Source organism: Neovison vison, chromosome 11 (assembly GCF_020171115.1).
Source record: "Neovison vison isolate M4711 chromosome 11, ASM_NN_V1, whole genome shotgun sequence".
In the NCBI taxonomy this organism is placed as follows: Eukaryota; Metazoa; Chordata; class Mammalia; order Carnivora; family Mustelidae; genus Neogale; species Neogale vison.
The window spans coordinates 33,888,116-33,902,465 of record NC_058101.1 but is presented as its reverse complement, the minus strand read 5'-3'; the positions used below and the strand labels follow the sequence as shown (position 1 = coordinate 33,902,465).

The 14,350-nt window shown below is 42.8% G+C and overlaps 1 protein-coding gene across 8 annotated transcripts in view; it reads left to right on the top strand.

The window, feature by feature from the left end:
* Positions 1 to 14,350, top strand: part of LIMCH1 (LIM and calponin homology domains 1) — a 327,707-nt gene that overhangs the window by 128,856 nt on the left and 184,501 nt on the right. For all 8 annotated transcript variants that reach the window (XM_044224246.1, XM_044224244.1, XM_044224243.1 and 5 more), the window contains exon 2: positions 2,877 to 2,947. In XM_044224246.1, the coding sequence (XP_044080181.1) occupies positions 2,877 to 2,947 (71 nt within the window). The remainder of the gene's footprint in view (positions 1 to 2,876; positions 2,948 to 14,350) is intronic.

Genomic DNA, 14,350 nt, shown 5'->3' with positions numbered 1-14,350 from the left:
TAAAATCTCAGCTTTTTAAAGGAGAAGTTTCCTAATTTATTTTAGGAAAAAATCTAGATATTTGCAAACTGTAAATACAAACTACTTTTTATCCATTTTCTCACCTTTCTTAAGAATGGGAAGATAGTAACAAAGAAGTATTTTTCTTTCCCCCCTTTTTCTTCCTTTCTCTTTCTTCCTTCCTTTCTTTCTTTCAGGAAAGCTTTAGGAAAATAGGGAGAACTTAAAGAAGAAAATAAAAATCACACCTGTTTCCCACCATGAAGAGATAACGTGTTGTCATGTTTGTGTGTGTGTGTGTGTGTGTGTGTGTGTATGTATGCACGTATGCATGTGTGTATGTGTATATGTATCTGTACATTTTGTAATATTTTTGTCTGCTTTTGTAGTCAGGGTAACTGAATTGGGAAGCATGCTTTCCTCCTCAATTGTCTGGAATAGTTTGTGTAGAACTGCATTACTTCTTCCTTACATATTTATGTAATTTACCAGATAAACTTTCTGGAACTGACATCCCCTTTTGGGAAAGTTATCTATTTCTTTGTTGAATGAACTTAGGTTGTGTCAAAAAATTTATCCAGTTCATCTAAGTTGGTAAATATACTGAGATGAATGTATTTATAATATCCCCTGTTCTCCTTTTAATATCTATAAAATCTGTAATGATGTCATCTCTGTCATTACTGATGTGGTAATGTGTGTCTTTATTTTTTGGCTAAAAACCAGAGGTTGTCTATTTTATTAGCTAAAGATTTATCAACCTGGCTAAATGTTTCCCAGTTTTATTGGTCTCAAGTAAATAGCTTTTGATTTCATTGATTTTTTCTCTATCGCTTTTTGGTTTTCTATTTGGTTTGATTTCAACTGATATAGTTTCCCCCTTTTTTTTCTACTTAATTTGGGCTTAATTTGCTTAAGATAGAAGCAAAATTCATTGATTTGAGATCTCTTTTCTGATATAGGTGTTCTGTGCTATATGTTTCCCCAAAATACTGATTTCATGTCTTTCCATACATTTTTACATTGCCATATTCTTTCACTACAGAGTATATTCTAATTTCTTTTTATTTCTTCTTTGATTAGTGGGTTGTTTTTTACATTGTGTTACTTAGTTTAAAATTATTTGGAGATTTTTTTTCCTGAGATATTTCTATTATTAATTTCTAATTTAATTCCATTGTGGTCAGATGGTATGCTTTTTTTGTGAATTGAATTCTTTTAAGTTTGTGGAACCTGGGACGCCTGGGTGGCGCAGTTGGTTGGACGACTGCCTTCGGCTCAGGGCGTGATCCTGGAGTCCCGGGATCGAGTCCCACATCAGGCTCCCAGCTCCATGGGGAGTCTGCTTCGCTCTCTGACCTTCTCCTCGCTCATGCTCTCTCTCACACTCTCTCTGCCTCAAATAAATAAATAAAATCTTTAAAAAAAAAAAGTTTGTGGAACCTGGTTTACTAACCCAGAGATTGGTCTATCTCAATACATGTTCATTGTGAACTTAAGAAGAAAAATATGTATTTTGCCCTTGTAAGGTGAAGTATTGTTGAAATGTAAGTTAAGTCAATTTAGTTGACAGTGCTGTTCAAGTCCTCCATATTCTTACTGATTTCTTTTCTTTTCTTTTTTTTTTTTTTGCTTGTTCTATAAGTTATGAGAGAGAGATAATATATTTCTGACTCTAGTTGTGAATTTGTCTGTTTCTCCTTGTAGACTTATCTGTTTTGGCTTATGTGTTTTGAAGTTCTTATTAGATGTAAAAATGTTTAGGATTTTTTGGTCTTCCTGATTAGCTATACCCTTTGTCATTATGAAATGGCTTTCTCTGTCGTTGGTATTATTCTTTGTTCTACAAGTTTCTTTGTTTTGTATTAATATCCAGTTTCAAAAAATTAACATTAGCATGTTATTATCTTATTCCTTTCTTCCATTTTTAACCTACTTCTAACTTTATATTTACAGTGCATTTCTCCTAGATAGCGCCTTGTTTGGTCTTGCTTTTTTTTTCCATTATGACAATCTCTGTTTTTTAATTGGGGATGTTTAGACCATTTGTATTTAATGCACTTATAGATATAGTTAGGTTTAAGTCTACAGTATTGTTATTTACTTTTTATTTATTTCATGTATTCTGTATTCTCTTTTTCTCTTTTTGTTTTTTTTAATTGTTAAGAGTATTTTTTTATGATTCTATTTTATCTCCTTTAACATTTTTATTTTGCTACTTTAGTGGTTGCTTTAAGGTTTATTGTATGCGTATTTATCTGGCATACTATAGAAACTCAATATACTTATTGAATGAACCAATGAGTACCCTGGTACCTAGGTCAAAGGGCTGCTGAGAGCCAGAGGCATCAAGAATGGTCATCATCCTGTGCTATTAGTCATTCTTTTCCAGATTTTGTTTTCCTCTTTCACACCAAGTTATTATGGATATTGGCTCTAATATTCCTGTCTTGATGTTTGTCTCTTGAGGTTAGGTGTCTGTACCTCCCTCTCTCTGCCTCCCTTAATGTTTTAACAAATAGATACTTTATCCTTAGGTGGAGCTTTCTGCAGGCTTTTTGGAAAGTGTGTGGGTTGAGTCTGTGACCTTGACCTATCATGGCCAAGCCCCAAAAGTAACATCCTTATCAGGAAGAACCAGACATTTTTTTGAGGTATTGGGTAGGAAAAAGCTTCAAAATAATGGCCTAAATTTAAGATTAGCTGATCTCAGCAAAGCTACACATGTAAAGGAAATTCAGATCTAACAGATTTTCCCCATTCTTGGAATGCCACCAGTTATTTGAAGGCTCTTAAATGTTAAAAATGAAATCACTGATCTTCCTGATTAAGAAAGAAAAATTTATGCTTTCTCTCTCTCTTCTTCTTCTTTTTAGCAAGTAACTGGCAGAAGTTTTGGTGATAAAGATTTTCGGACGGGGTTAGAAAATGGAATCCTTCTCTGCGAGTAAGTATATCTTATTATTCAGTTGGTTTTAATCAAGAAAAATCATTAATGCCATTCAGTACATCTGTAAAATTTTGCATTTTGTTTTCAATTTATTCGCTGTTTGATTCTCAAAATTTGAAACATCCCTGGGGTAGGCAGTACACATAAGTAGGTGAGGGAGTTTAGTGTACAGTAGGGAATGGTGGGGACTATGGCAATTTATAATTAGATAAAGAAGAAGTACCTGGTGGCTGCTACTCCAAGCAACATTTACACTGTAGGAAACTAGACCCCAAGGGATGGGAAGGAAGTGGATTCAGCCATATAAAAGTGTCAGCTCTTCTCCACCCTTTTACCCAAAACAAAAGCAGTTGTACCAAGTGAAAGCAATGCATCTACCTACTTACAGCATCTTAAAACATGACAGGTGACGTTCCTCACTGGGCTTGCTCCCCTGATGTATTTTGATTATATTCAATTTAAGCTCTTGGCAAATTTCTAACATAAATAATAACTGCACTGTTCAGTTTTTATGTGTTGAACCCAACTTTTATTGTAAGTACTGCTGTGATGATGGAGACAAGAGCTTTCTGTGAAGTGGTTCTAGACACAAGATAAGCGAGAACCTTAACACCTATGGGGGATGAACATATACTTTAAGATCTCATGTTTTGAATTTAATAGGTTCTGTTATTGGGTACTGCTTTTTGTTTGGTGAAATGTACACACATGAAATGCACAGCTGCAAATATACACAGTCCGATGGGATTTGAGAACTGTGTATATGCATCTAGCCTACACCCTGATTGAGAGAGGATAGCAAGTTCCCTCCTGTCCCTTCCCAGTTCATCTCCACCACCTCCAGAAAAGCACTGTCCTCATTTCTATCACCATAACATTTATTTGCCTTACACCTTAAACTTCATGTAAGTGAAGTGACATAGAATGAACGTACTCTTATTTTAGTGACTTCCAGAATATTGTTTGGGACCCATTGGGGTAGTTGAAAGACTTTGGATTTTGGAACCTGAGAACAAGAAACTCAAGTCTTAAATTATTTTACCTCCTTGAGTCTCGATTTTTCTCTCTAAAATGGTAATTAAAAAGTGATAACTTCTGTGTTTCATAAACTATTTGTGAATTTCAACAGGATAATGTGGATGAGGTGCTTTAAAAATTTTAAAAAAAATTTTTTTTTAAAAATAACATTTGTCCTAAAATGTTGGTTATTACACAGCACCTTTCAACACAGTTCACGCCCGCGCTTTTTTCCTGCTCCCGCTGTCCCTTCTTCTTCAAAGGGAAATTTACATGCCCTGCCTGCCACTTCTTTGCATTCTTTCCTGTGAAGTCTCTTCTCTCTTCTCATACTTCCTTCACTGCCTCATTTCCCTTTATTCCGTCTAAATGAGAGCTCATCTCTTAGATAAACCATAATTAGTTTAGCATCTCACCAGAGACAAACGCGGGCAGACTCCTGACAATTCCCCTGTGTTCTGACACCTGCTTCTGCAATGAGTCTGGGCTGAGCCTTCTCCTGATGTTAACGGAGTAGACATAGTCTGATCTAATGTATGTGTACTGTACTCTCTTAACCTTGTTGAAGTGGGTCTTTGGTACTGATTTTTGCATACGAACATGGGCTCCAAAGATTCTGGTAGGCGTTCACCTCTCCACTATTCTCCCATGAATAACTCTGTCAGGGAGTAGTATAGCCTGCCAGACTGGATGGAGCAGGTTCATCTGAAGATGGGGCTCTGGATCTGGAGACTTTTGCATGCATAGGACTTGCTTTTTGGGATACCTGGGGGGGCTCAGTCACTTTAGCTGTCTGTCTTCAGCTCAGGTCATGATCCCAAGGTCCTGGGATCGAGCCCCCACATTGGGCTCCCTGCTCAGTGGGGAGTCTACTTCTCCCTCTCGCTCTGCCCCACCCCCTGCTTGTGTCTGCTCCTTCTCTCAAATAAATAAATAAAATCTTAAAAAAGAAAGAACTTGCCTCTTACCTAGATGAAGAGGTTGAGTTAGAGGACAGATTCTGTCATGTGAGCCTTGGCATTCCTTGGTGGCCTTTTATAAACCCGTTAATGAATGTTAAGGTTGTTTAGGGGTGGAGGGGTGGGGCTTGGGTCTAGGCCATGGTTAAGAAATATTATGGTTAGACAAGAGGGAGGCACAGATTATAGCCAGGGGCCTCTTGAAATAAATAAAGGGTTTGGACTGCCGACAGCCAAGAGTGAAGTGGAGGGAACTGGCCAACGCAGAGGCTTGGACAAGTGTTACTGAATGAGTACGTGGGCCAAAACTCAGGATAAGTGAGTTATTGTCTACATCTTCTCCCTGCAGAGGATCAGACTCACTGGTGTAGTTGACGGAGTCTAAGGACCAGGGAGGGTCAAGTTCTGGCTTCCCTGTGGGGCTCCAGCTGGCTGCCCCGGCAATGAGTTTGCTGAGGTGAAATGAACTGTGTTGGCAGCCTGAGGCAAGGAGAGCCACAGCCTGAGCCTTCACCAGAGTCTTTGAGGGAAAGCTGGGTCAGCAGCTGGAGAAACCAGATACAAATACGTTTCTAAGTCCAGGAGCCCCAGAGCAATGAGAAGCAAAGGCATGGGCCAGGAGCTGGATACCTGAAGGCTCAGAAGCAATGGAGGAGGAAGATTTTCCCGTCCTCTCTGGTCAGGGCAGAGAGGTGGGGCAGGGTTTTATCTGAGCTGAAGCGTGTGGGGGCTGCTGCAGCCTGAGGTTAGCAGGTGTCTTTCCTGGGACTTGGATCCAAAGACCATTCTGGCAATGAGGAGAATGTTCTCGTTGTTCATCGTTCTAGGGGTGGAGTTGGCTGATGGCAGGGGCCCCCAAAAGGCAGGAAACTCAGTTTGGAGTTTCCCAGATGGTAGATCCATATAGGTTTGAGACACCTGTGTTTGGAAAGTAGATGAGAATGCGGAAGGCTGTGCCTCTCTCTAGAGCCGGAGGGAATTTGGGGATGCCGGTGATTCAGGGGCTCAAACTCAAAAACCTCCCGCCATGGAGCAGCACTTAACAATGTAAGAAGAACTCCCTGCAATTTCAAATCTTGGAAAGTAGCAATTCGGCTCTTCTGAGACTGAGGCTTTCATAACAGACAGCCCTCTTTCGGAAAATTGTCAGGGCTTTTCAACTTTGTATTATTCCAAACAGAAGCCCAGTTGGTGTCTTGTAATCGTGTTATGACTCCAGCTGAAGAAGCCACGGATGGCCTCAGTGAACGATTCCTTTTGTTCCACAGACTCTCATCTTGTTGTCTGAGTTTGATGGGCTCTAAGGGTTGGTTGCAGCTGGAGAGACATCGTGTGCTTTGTTCACGAAACATTTCCCGAGTTGTTCATGAGTCCGAAAAAAATTCATAGTTCTTGTCAAACAGAGGACATCCTTCTGGGCCCTGGATCCGATTTTTTTTCTTGCCAAACTTTTGTGTGGTCTCTCCTCATACCCGTTTTACAGAGGAATTAAATGGGACATAGGGGGACATTAAGTGGGGCACAGAGGACTGCCTAAGGTTATACAGGTAAGAAAGATTTACATGCAGAAGTCTGATTTCTTATCTTTTGCTCTTCACAACTGCCCTGTGCCCACACCTGTGATTTTAATGGCAGAGAAAAGTGAGAGCTTTGGGGTTGGTGATGTTGGCCTGGGATCGGTGCCAGAAAACGTCAAATGTGGGGAGAAGAAAACGTCAAATGTGGGCAGTACAGAGGACAGCCACTGGCTCTTGATGGGACAGAACATAAAGAAGGACGACATGGGCTTGGTGGTCTTGGGTTGGAAGCATCAAGGGCCTGATGGTCCTTTTATTGTTCTTTTCTCTTTTTTTCCCTTTTCTTTTCTTTTTTAAAGATTATTTATTTTAGAGAGAGAGAGAGAGCATGAGTGGGGGGGGAGGGGCAGAGGGAGAGGAGAGAGAATCTCCAGCAGACTCCCCACTGACTGTGTAGCCCCACGTGGGGCTTGGTTCCCGGACCCTGAGATCATGACCTGAGCAGAAATTAAAGTTGGATGCTTAACGGACTGAGCCATCCCGGCGGCCCCACTGGTCCTTCTTAAGATAAAAAGGCGAGTCCAGAAGAGTGAACGCATGAGAGAGCTGAGACGATAAGGAGGCTGTAGTCAGGGGAGAAGGTCGGCGTTTCGGTTTTCTGTGGTAGAGCCACCCGATGAGGCGAGAGAAAGGAGAGGGCTGGATGTGTACTGAGGGCTACAGAGACAAGGGAGAAAAGGCCGGCACCTCCAGGCAGCCCATAAGGTGGGAACTGATTAGCTTCAGAGTCTTCGTGGGAGTTCTTGAACTCTGCCTGGGGAGTGCAGTACCCGTGGCTTTGCAGGGCTCCCCCCGGGTGCCGTGGGACTCACTCGTGAATGTGTAACTTACCGCGATGGCATGTACAGACGAGAGACCTCACGTGCCAAGGAGAATTCCAGTAGATGTGGTTTTGCTATCATCGTTTCTCTCTTCCTCAGTGGTTTTTGCCAGGCGTCTATACTTGAGGTCAACGCTCCAATGATGGGAGTCTTTGGCAGAGCGGTCCATAAAATGTCTGAGGTCAAAATGTGACGGGGCTGCAAATGTGTGACAAGTGTCATGGTGTTAGAAATGTTAAGCAAATACTGCAGACATCCTGGCAGACTCCAGGGTTTAAAAGGAAGCCTGCAAACAACCGTTCCCTAAGGAACACCCTCCCCGGACAGAGTCGCTGATGACCGTCACTCCTTCCCAGCACCCAGAGCAGACGGTTTTAAAATAAATCCAGAAAGGAGAGTTTCTGACTTGTTTTCCTGACTCTGACTTTATTATTTAGAGAGAACTGTATGGAATTCTGTCTATACCAGGGGTTGGCAACAGGTTTGGCCTGTTTTTGTCCTGGCTTTCTTTCTTGTTTAGGATGGTTTTTACATTTTAAGAGGGTTGGAAATGACACAAAACAAGACTTTGTATGTGACTTCAAGAGCTTGGAATGTTTACTGTCTGGTCCTTTACAGAAAATGTTTGCCAGCCCATAAGGACTACGGGATGAATTTTGGATGTAATTGTTTACCCTGGTAAAGTTAAGTAATTGACTCTGGGCAGTGCAGAAATGGGAAAATAAAATAACTTTTTAGGAAAGGTTTTCCCAGGACTTTTTGTAAGGTCCCCCTCCACCCAACTTTTTATTTTGAAAAATTTCAGACTTACAGAAAAGTGAGAAGAATAATACAAGGATTCCACATATACTTTAACTGCAACTAGAGGTAAATGATTCAGGAAGAAAGAGGGCTTTGCAGAAAGGGATAAAGTCAGAGTGGCAAAATGATCACAACTTCGACCCTTGCACATCATGGTTTGAACTGTGCGGGTCCATTTACATTTGGAAATTTTCCATAAATACAGTCCAGTACTGCAAATGTATTTTCTTTCCTTATGATTTTCTTAATAGTTTCTTTTCCCAAGCTGACTTTATTGTAGGAATATAGCATAGAACACATACAGCATACCGAATATATGTTAATTGTCTGTTGATGTTTTCAGTAAGGCTTCTGAGCAACAGTAGGCTAAAAATTGGTAACTTTTGGAGGAGTCAGAAGTTCTAGGTGGATTTTCAACTGTGCAGGGGGTCAGCACTCCCCCCTCCCTACCCCAGTGGTTGTTCAAGATGCCATCACCTCTGATGGGATCTTGTTATAGGGTGTGTGCTCTGCTGTCCCCTCCCTTCCCTTCTGTGGTTTGATTTCTCATCCTCCCCCACCCTCTTTACTTTCCTTTTTGTTACCGTCCAAAGATAGACACTTAAGAAAAGCCAGTTCCTATGCTTTTATGAGAGAGCACAAGTGGAAAGCGAGTGGATTGGGAAAACACTGAGGTTGAATCCTGTGAAACTGTGTAACTAGACGAAAAACGGTCGGAAAACGTGGTTTCATGAGGTTCAACCTCGTTAACTTACGTGGCTGGTGTGTGTCCATGGGTCCTCACGCCACTTACCTGGCCTCCTGGAGCCCCAGTTCCGGGAGCTATGACAAGCAGTAGAATTAGTACCTGATTTTTTTTTTTTTCCAATTTATTTATTTTCAGAAAAACAGTATTCATTATTTTTTCACCACACCCAGTGCTCCATGCAAGCCGTGCCCTCTATAATACCCACCACCTGGTACCCCAACCTCCCACCCCCCCGCCACTTCAAACCCCTCAGACTGTTTTTCAGAGTCCATAGTCTCTCATGGTTCACCTCCCCTTCCAATTTACCCAAATTCCCTACTCCTCTCTAACGCCCCTGATTAAGAGGGTTGACGTGAGGATTAAATGAATTGATAATATGGCTACATCTCTTTGTTCAGTGCTTGGAACGTAGCAGGCCCTTAATTGTTAACTGCTGTCCCTTTGTGTGTGAACGGGGGAAGTCACTACCTCCTCGGGTCCCTGCGAGCTTCCGGTAAGAGAGAGCTGCAGAGTGCTCGCCACTGTCTGGGGCTGGCTTGGCTCTCCGGACCCCTAGCTGTTCTCATTATGCTTGTTGGAAACAGGCCCGAAGTCAATTATGAATATGACATAGTCAGTGCAACTCTGTGTCACTGCGCACCCATCAGCTCTTTGTCCAGGGGCTGCCAACAAGCCGTGGGACAAACGCACTGGGATTTTCCTTCCCAGCTTGTCTTGCCGAGCCTGTGATCAAAAACTGGGCAAGAAAGTTTGGGACCTTTACAAACCTGATCATCTGTGAATAATGAGCTTTGGCTGGCAGGGCTTGAGACCCAGAGTGACTGTTTTGAAAACAGTAACCTTGACCTCTGTGGTGATGTCATTTCCTCCCACTCTCCACAGTCTGTCATGGTTTCTTTCTCTGGGAAGCTGTTCCAGAACCTTCTGGGCAGGGCTGGTAGGTTCCCATCTGGCTTCCAAGTACCTGTACCACCTCTGAGTTAGCACGTATCCCGGTCTACTTCTGGAACCAGAGCGACGGCTTCCTGAAGATCCCTTCTGTTTATCTGTGGTTTGACTTCACTGGACGCCGGTCTGACACATAACACCTCTCTTACGGGCACTTCCTGAATACAGTGAGTCCAGTACTGGGATTGCTCCCTAGGCTCCCTAATCATCAGTGACCTTAACTTTCTCCCAGTCTGAGCTGTCCTTGTCAGTATTATCCCCTGTCTCTGTCCTGTCGCCTCTTCTCCCTTCCTCTCCCCTCCCTGCCCCTGTCTTCTTCTTTCTCACCTTTTTCCTTTTTCCTCCTCTGACTCAGTTCAGCGTCACACACACACGCGCGTGCGTGCACACACACACACACACACACACACACAATTTTACATAAAGAATAGACCCATCCTTGAAGACTAAAGATGAAAGAATAGATGTACCTACTTTCTTTAAGTATAAGATTCTCCATTCCAGCTCCATCTTCTTTGGAATTAATAGAGGTTGAACTTCTGGGTTTTTATTCTGCAGACACATTTTTCTTGGAATGTAAAGTCCGTTTGCAAGTGACTGACCAATAGAGAATGTCCTAGTGGATTTTTGTCTCAGTTCTTACGCTGGTGAAATAATTTTCTGAAGATAAGAAATCTGTTGGCAAACATGTGTTTATATCATTGCTGATGAATGAGCTGCTTATTCTAAGAAGGGAGGCTTGTCCTGGATTCTTGTCCTGATTTCAGCATGAGATGCAGCATGCCACAGATGTGTACTAGCCTTCTCGGATGGGCTGGCAGTTGATGGTGTGGCTTTGTGTAGAGACATTTTGTCATGTGGAGGATTTGATATTGATCACGTTTTGCGCAGCCTCAGAGTAGGAACTGAGGGCCATAAAAAGGGAATGGAAGGCTTGATCCCTCCTCTTCAGGAGTTTTATAATGCTCTTGGGGCTTGAACATATGTACAAAATGGTGTGTGAGTAGCAGTATAAACCAGTGTGTGAGTAAATGCAAGTGACGGAGATTTAATTGCCAAGATTTACTAAGAAGTAAAACAAAGGGAAATTGTTACAGTTTGGGAACACTGGGGAGATGTTACATCAGCTGAATTTTACTTGAGTTGAGACTAGGCTGAGGGAAAGAGAAGGGCATCCTTCACGGAGACAAGAGCAGAAGGCAAGGTTTGAAGTTTGAAGGTTTGAGGGAGTAGGCCGTGTTTGGCATACACAGAAGAGATCTGCTCTGATAGCGGTGGGGGCGGGGCGGGAAGGTGGCTTCTCTTCATTCAACTAAGCTTTTTCAGAGCCCACTTTCAAGTATGGTAAGTTACTAAAGCCTAGTACACTATGCAGTAAAATCATCTAACAGGGGCGCCCAGCTCAGATCTGGAATCTAAATCCTGACTCCATACGGGATATAAATCTCAGGTTCTCTTGTGGAAAAGACATTAAGATAGAGACCTGAGTGACAAGTAGAGATTAGTCAGGAAAGAGGGAAGGGAGGTGAAAGTAAGAGAGGAAGCATATTCTAGACTGGAAGGATGATATGTCTGAGGTCCCTAAGATGGAAGCTCGGTGCATTGAAGGAATTACAAGGGGACTCATGGTCAAAGGAGAGGGGATGAAGGTGTGAGATGAGCGTGGATGGAGAGGAGGAGGAAGAGGAGGAGGAGGAGGAGGAGGAGGAGGCGGCGACGGCGGCAGGGGCCAGATTGCTCAGGGCCTTGGAAGTCATGGAAAGATTTTTGGGTTTGACCTCCAGAGCAATAGAAGTAAGAAGAATTCTGAAGAAATACGTAGGACTTGGTAGTGCTTCTGGTGTTGAGGGCTAGCAGTCAGGCTTCTGGTGCACACGGAAGAGGAGCCTCTACTTGTTGGGACAGGTCATAATTTCAGTTTGGGCAGGGTGAGTTTGGGAAATAGATAGCCCACCCAGGGGCCATCCTGTAGACTGCTGGGGACAAGAGTCTGGGGCTTAGAGGTGAGGCAGTAGATTTAGCTTTTTCAAATATGAATTGCCAGCCATTATTGGACATCAAGGCCAAGCTGTGATAGATGACAGAGTCTCTGAGGAAAAGAGCACATCAAGGAAGAACAGCAGAGCATGGTCTCAGTTTGAGGAAGCCTCCCCACTGGGTCAGGGGTAAGAGAAAGAGAAGCTCACAAAGGGGTATCAGATGAGAGGAAACCCAAGGAAGTGTGGTGCCTTGGAAACCAAGGGCACTAAGAAGACCTAAGAAGCTGGTGGTCACCTATAGGACATGGCCCTAGGAGAGGTCAGCTTGCACAAGGCTTCAGAAAAGGCCTGCCTCACTGGTAGTGGAAGGCACTGGAGAGCTTTTTCAATTAATTGTCATCTCTGGGAAAGGCCAGACCACCAGTCATGAGTCAACCAAATTGTTGTGAGTCTGGCTCATTCTGTTGCATTGTTTCAACGGGCTCTTGGTAAAGACCTTATCTAATGTCAGCTGCACACGCAGTATTTTCCTCAACTATTAAAAAAGAAAAGGAATTAGTCTGGACCAATGGCTCCTTTGTAGAGTGACCGTGTAGTTTGTCAGTCAGTCAAGATGGTTTTGAGAGTGAAAGGGGTTTTTTTAACCAGCTGCGACACTAAAACAACACATGAAATCTAGACAGTCCTCAGCAAACGGGGATGTATGGTCGACCCAGTTGCTGGCAACCTCAGACTGCTGCCTTCTAATCACCACTGTTTTGTTCAGTATCTACAAACCCCTCCCTTACTTAATCCTCACCGTGACCCTGGTAGGTGAGTAGCCTGGGTCATCTCTTTCCACCTTCCTTTGTAAGGACGAGATGGAGACCGGGGCTGGTAGAGCACAGTGTGTCTTCGAACTCTTTGTCTGGAGCTCTTTCTCTAACCCAGACGCTCACTTGAATCTCAGCAAACTTGGGTCCTTTTGCCCTTACTGATTTTGGCCTTAGCAGGCTGGTTAGAATTTGATAGGCCTTCTGTGTAGGGTTCTCCTTTGTCTTTCGGCCATATCACAGTTGGCTTCACAGACTTGGCTCGTCTCCCGCTCTTTGGCACCAAGTCTCATTAAGCTTTTAAGTTCAAGTAAGGACATTTCAACCCACTCTTTTTTTTTTTAAAGTTCTCCAGTGAGAAGCTGCTCTTTTTTGTTCGAACAATTGGCCTGGCTTAGGTGGGAACTTGGGCAAGAACTGAGTTATCCCAAGAGCCTTCAGTTAGGAAAGATGAAAACAGATGCAGAACATGGAGGAAGAATTTGTAGGATTCAAGAAGTACAGAATGGACTCCCAGTGTTGTCCTTTTTTCTTCTTGAATTCTCCTCAAATAGACAGCCCTTGGTGTTCCTACTCAAAAGGGGGACTCAGCACAGTGTGCATGGGGAGTGTTACTATCCCCATTCAAACTGTGTTTCCGGGGTGGGTGCAGGGGTCTTGTGTGCATTTGAAACATTCTCAAGGTTATCCATATTGGCAAATATTTTGTCCGTGAAAAAATTATATCATCCTGGTCATAACGTCTTTTTTCTTTTTTAAAAAGATATTTCTTTAATAACAGGGAGCCCCCCTTTCAGGGCTCAGTCCCAGTACCCTCGGATCATGACCTGAGCTGAAGGCAGACATTTAACTGTCTGAGCCACCCAGATGCCCCAACTTCTTTTTTTTCCTAATACATAGTTTTCCATGGCCTAGACTTGGGTCTTTGTTTTGAGACTTCCAAAAAACTGTGTTTGAAACTTAATTTAGCATAATTCTCTTTCAGGAACTGCTCCCCTCAAAATGTAGTGATTTCTTTCACCCTGGAGCCGTCTGTTTTAAAAAAACATATTCAACTTCTCTCACTTAAATCACAGGCTTAATCTCCTTACTCCTGAACAAATTTATGACACATTTATTGGAATGATCGATTGAATAAAATACATATAACAAGAGTTTTAAATATGGTCTGCTTGTGTGGTAGAGGAGAAACTGGACAATCTCATTGCCTGTCTGTGGGGTTCCATGCTGGATTAGGCTTTGCTTGTATTTGAGAGGGTTTAGTAGCTCCCTAATTGTATTTTCTTAATAATCCTTTTTTTTTTTTTTTTGGTGGTCTCTACTGGGCTGTCAGGCTGGGTGGGCTGATTTCCCACAATGAAGTATGCAAAATTCCTGCGTCAAGCATGCCATTCAAAATGTTTCCTTCATAACCCACAGAAGAGGACCTTTTAAATAGCCCACCAAGGACCCAGTTTAGAAATGATTTATTTTTAAAGTTAACTATGCAGAAAGCAACTTCCCTCTTATATTAAGGAGAAGAAAGAATGAACGACAAGACAAATAGAATGGCTGAGCGATTAGCTCTAGCTCTGCTTTTCCTTACCCTACTATAGACTTTGCTGTGAGGCTAACATTCCCAAACATGGCTTCATTGTGCCTGGTGCCCTTCCCACAAAACAGGACATGATTCAAGTTCCTTTGCCTGGAACCCAGTGTCCCTCACTGTCTGGGTGCAGTGTTTCTGTTTGGCTTATCT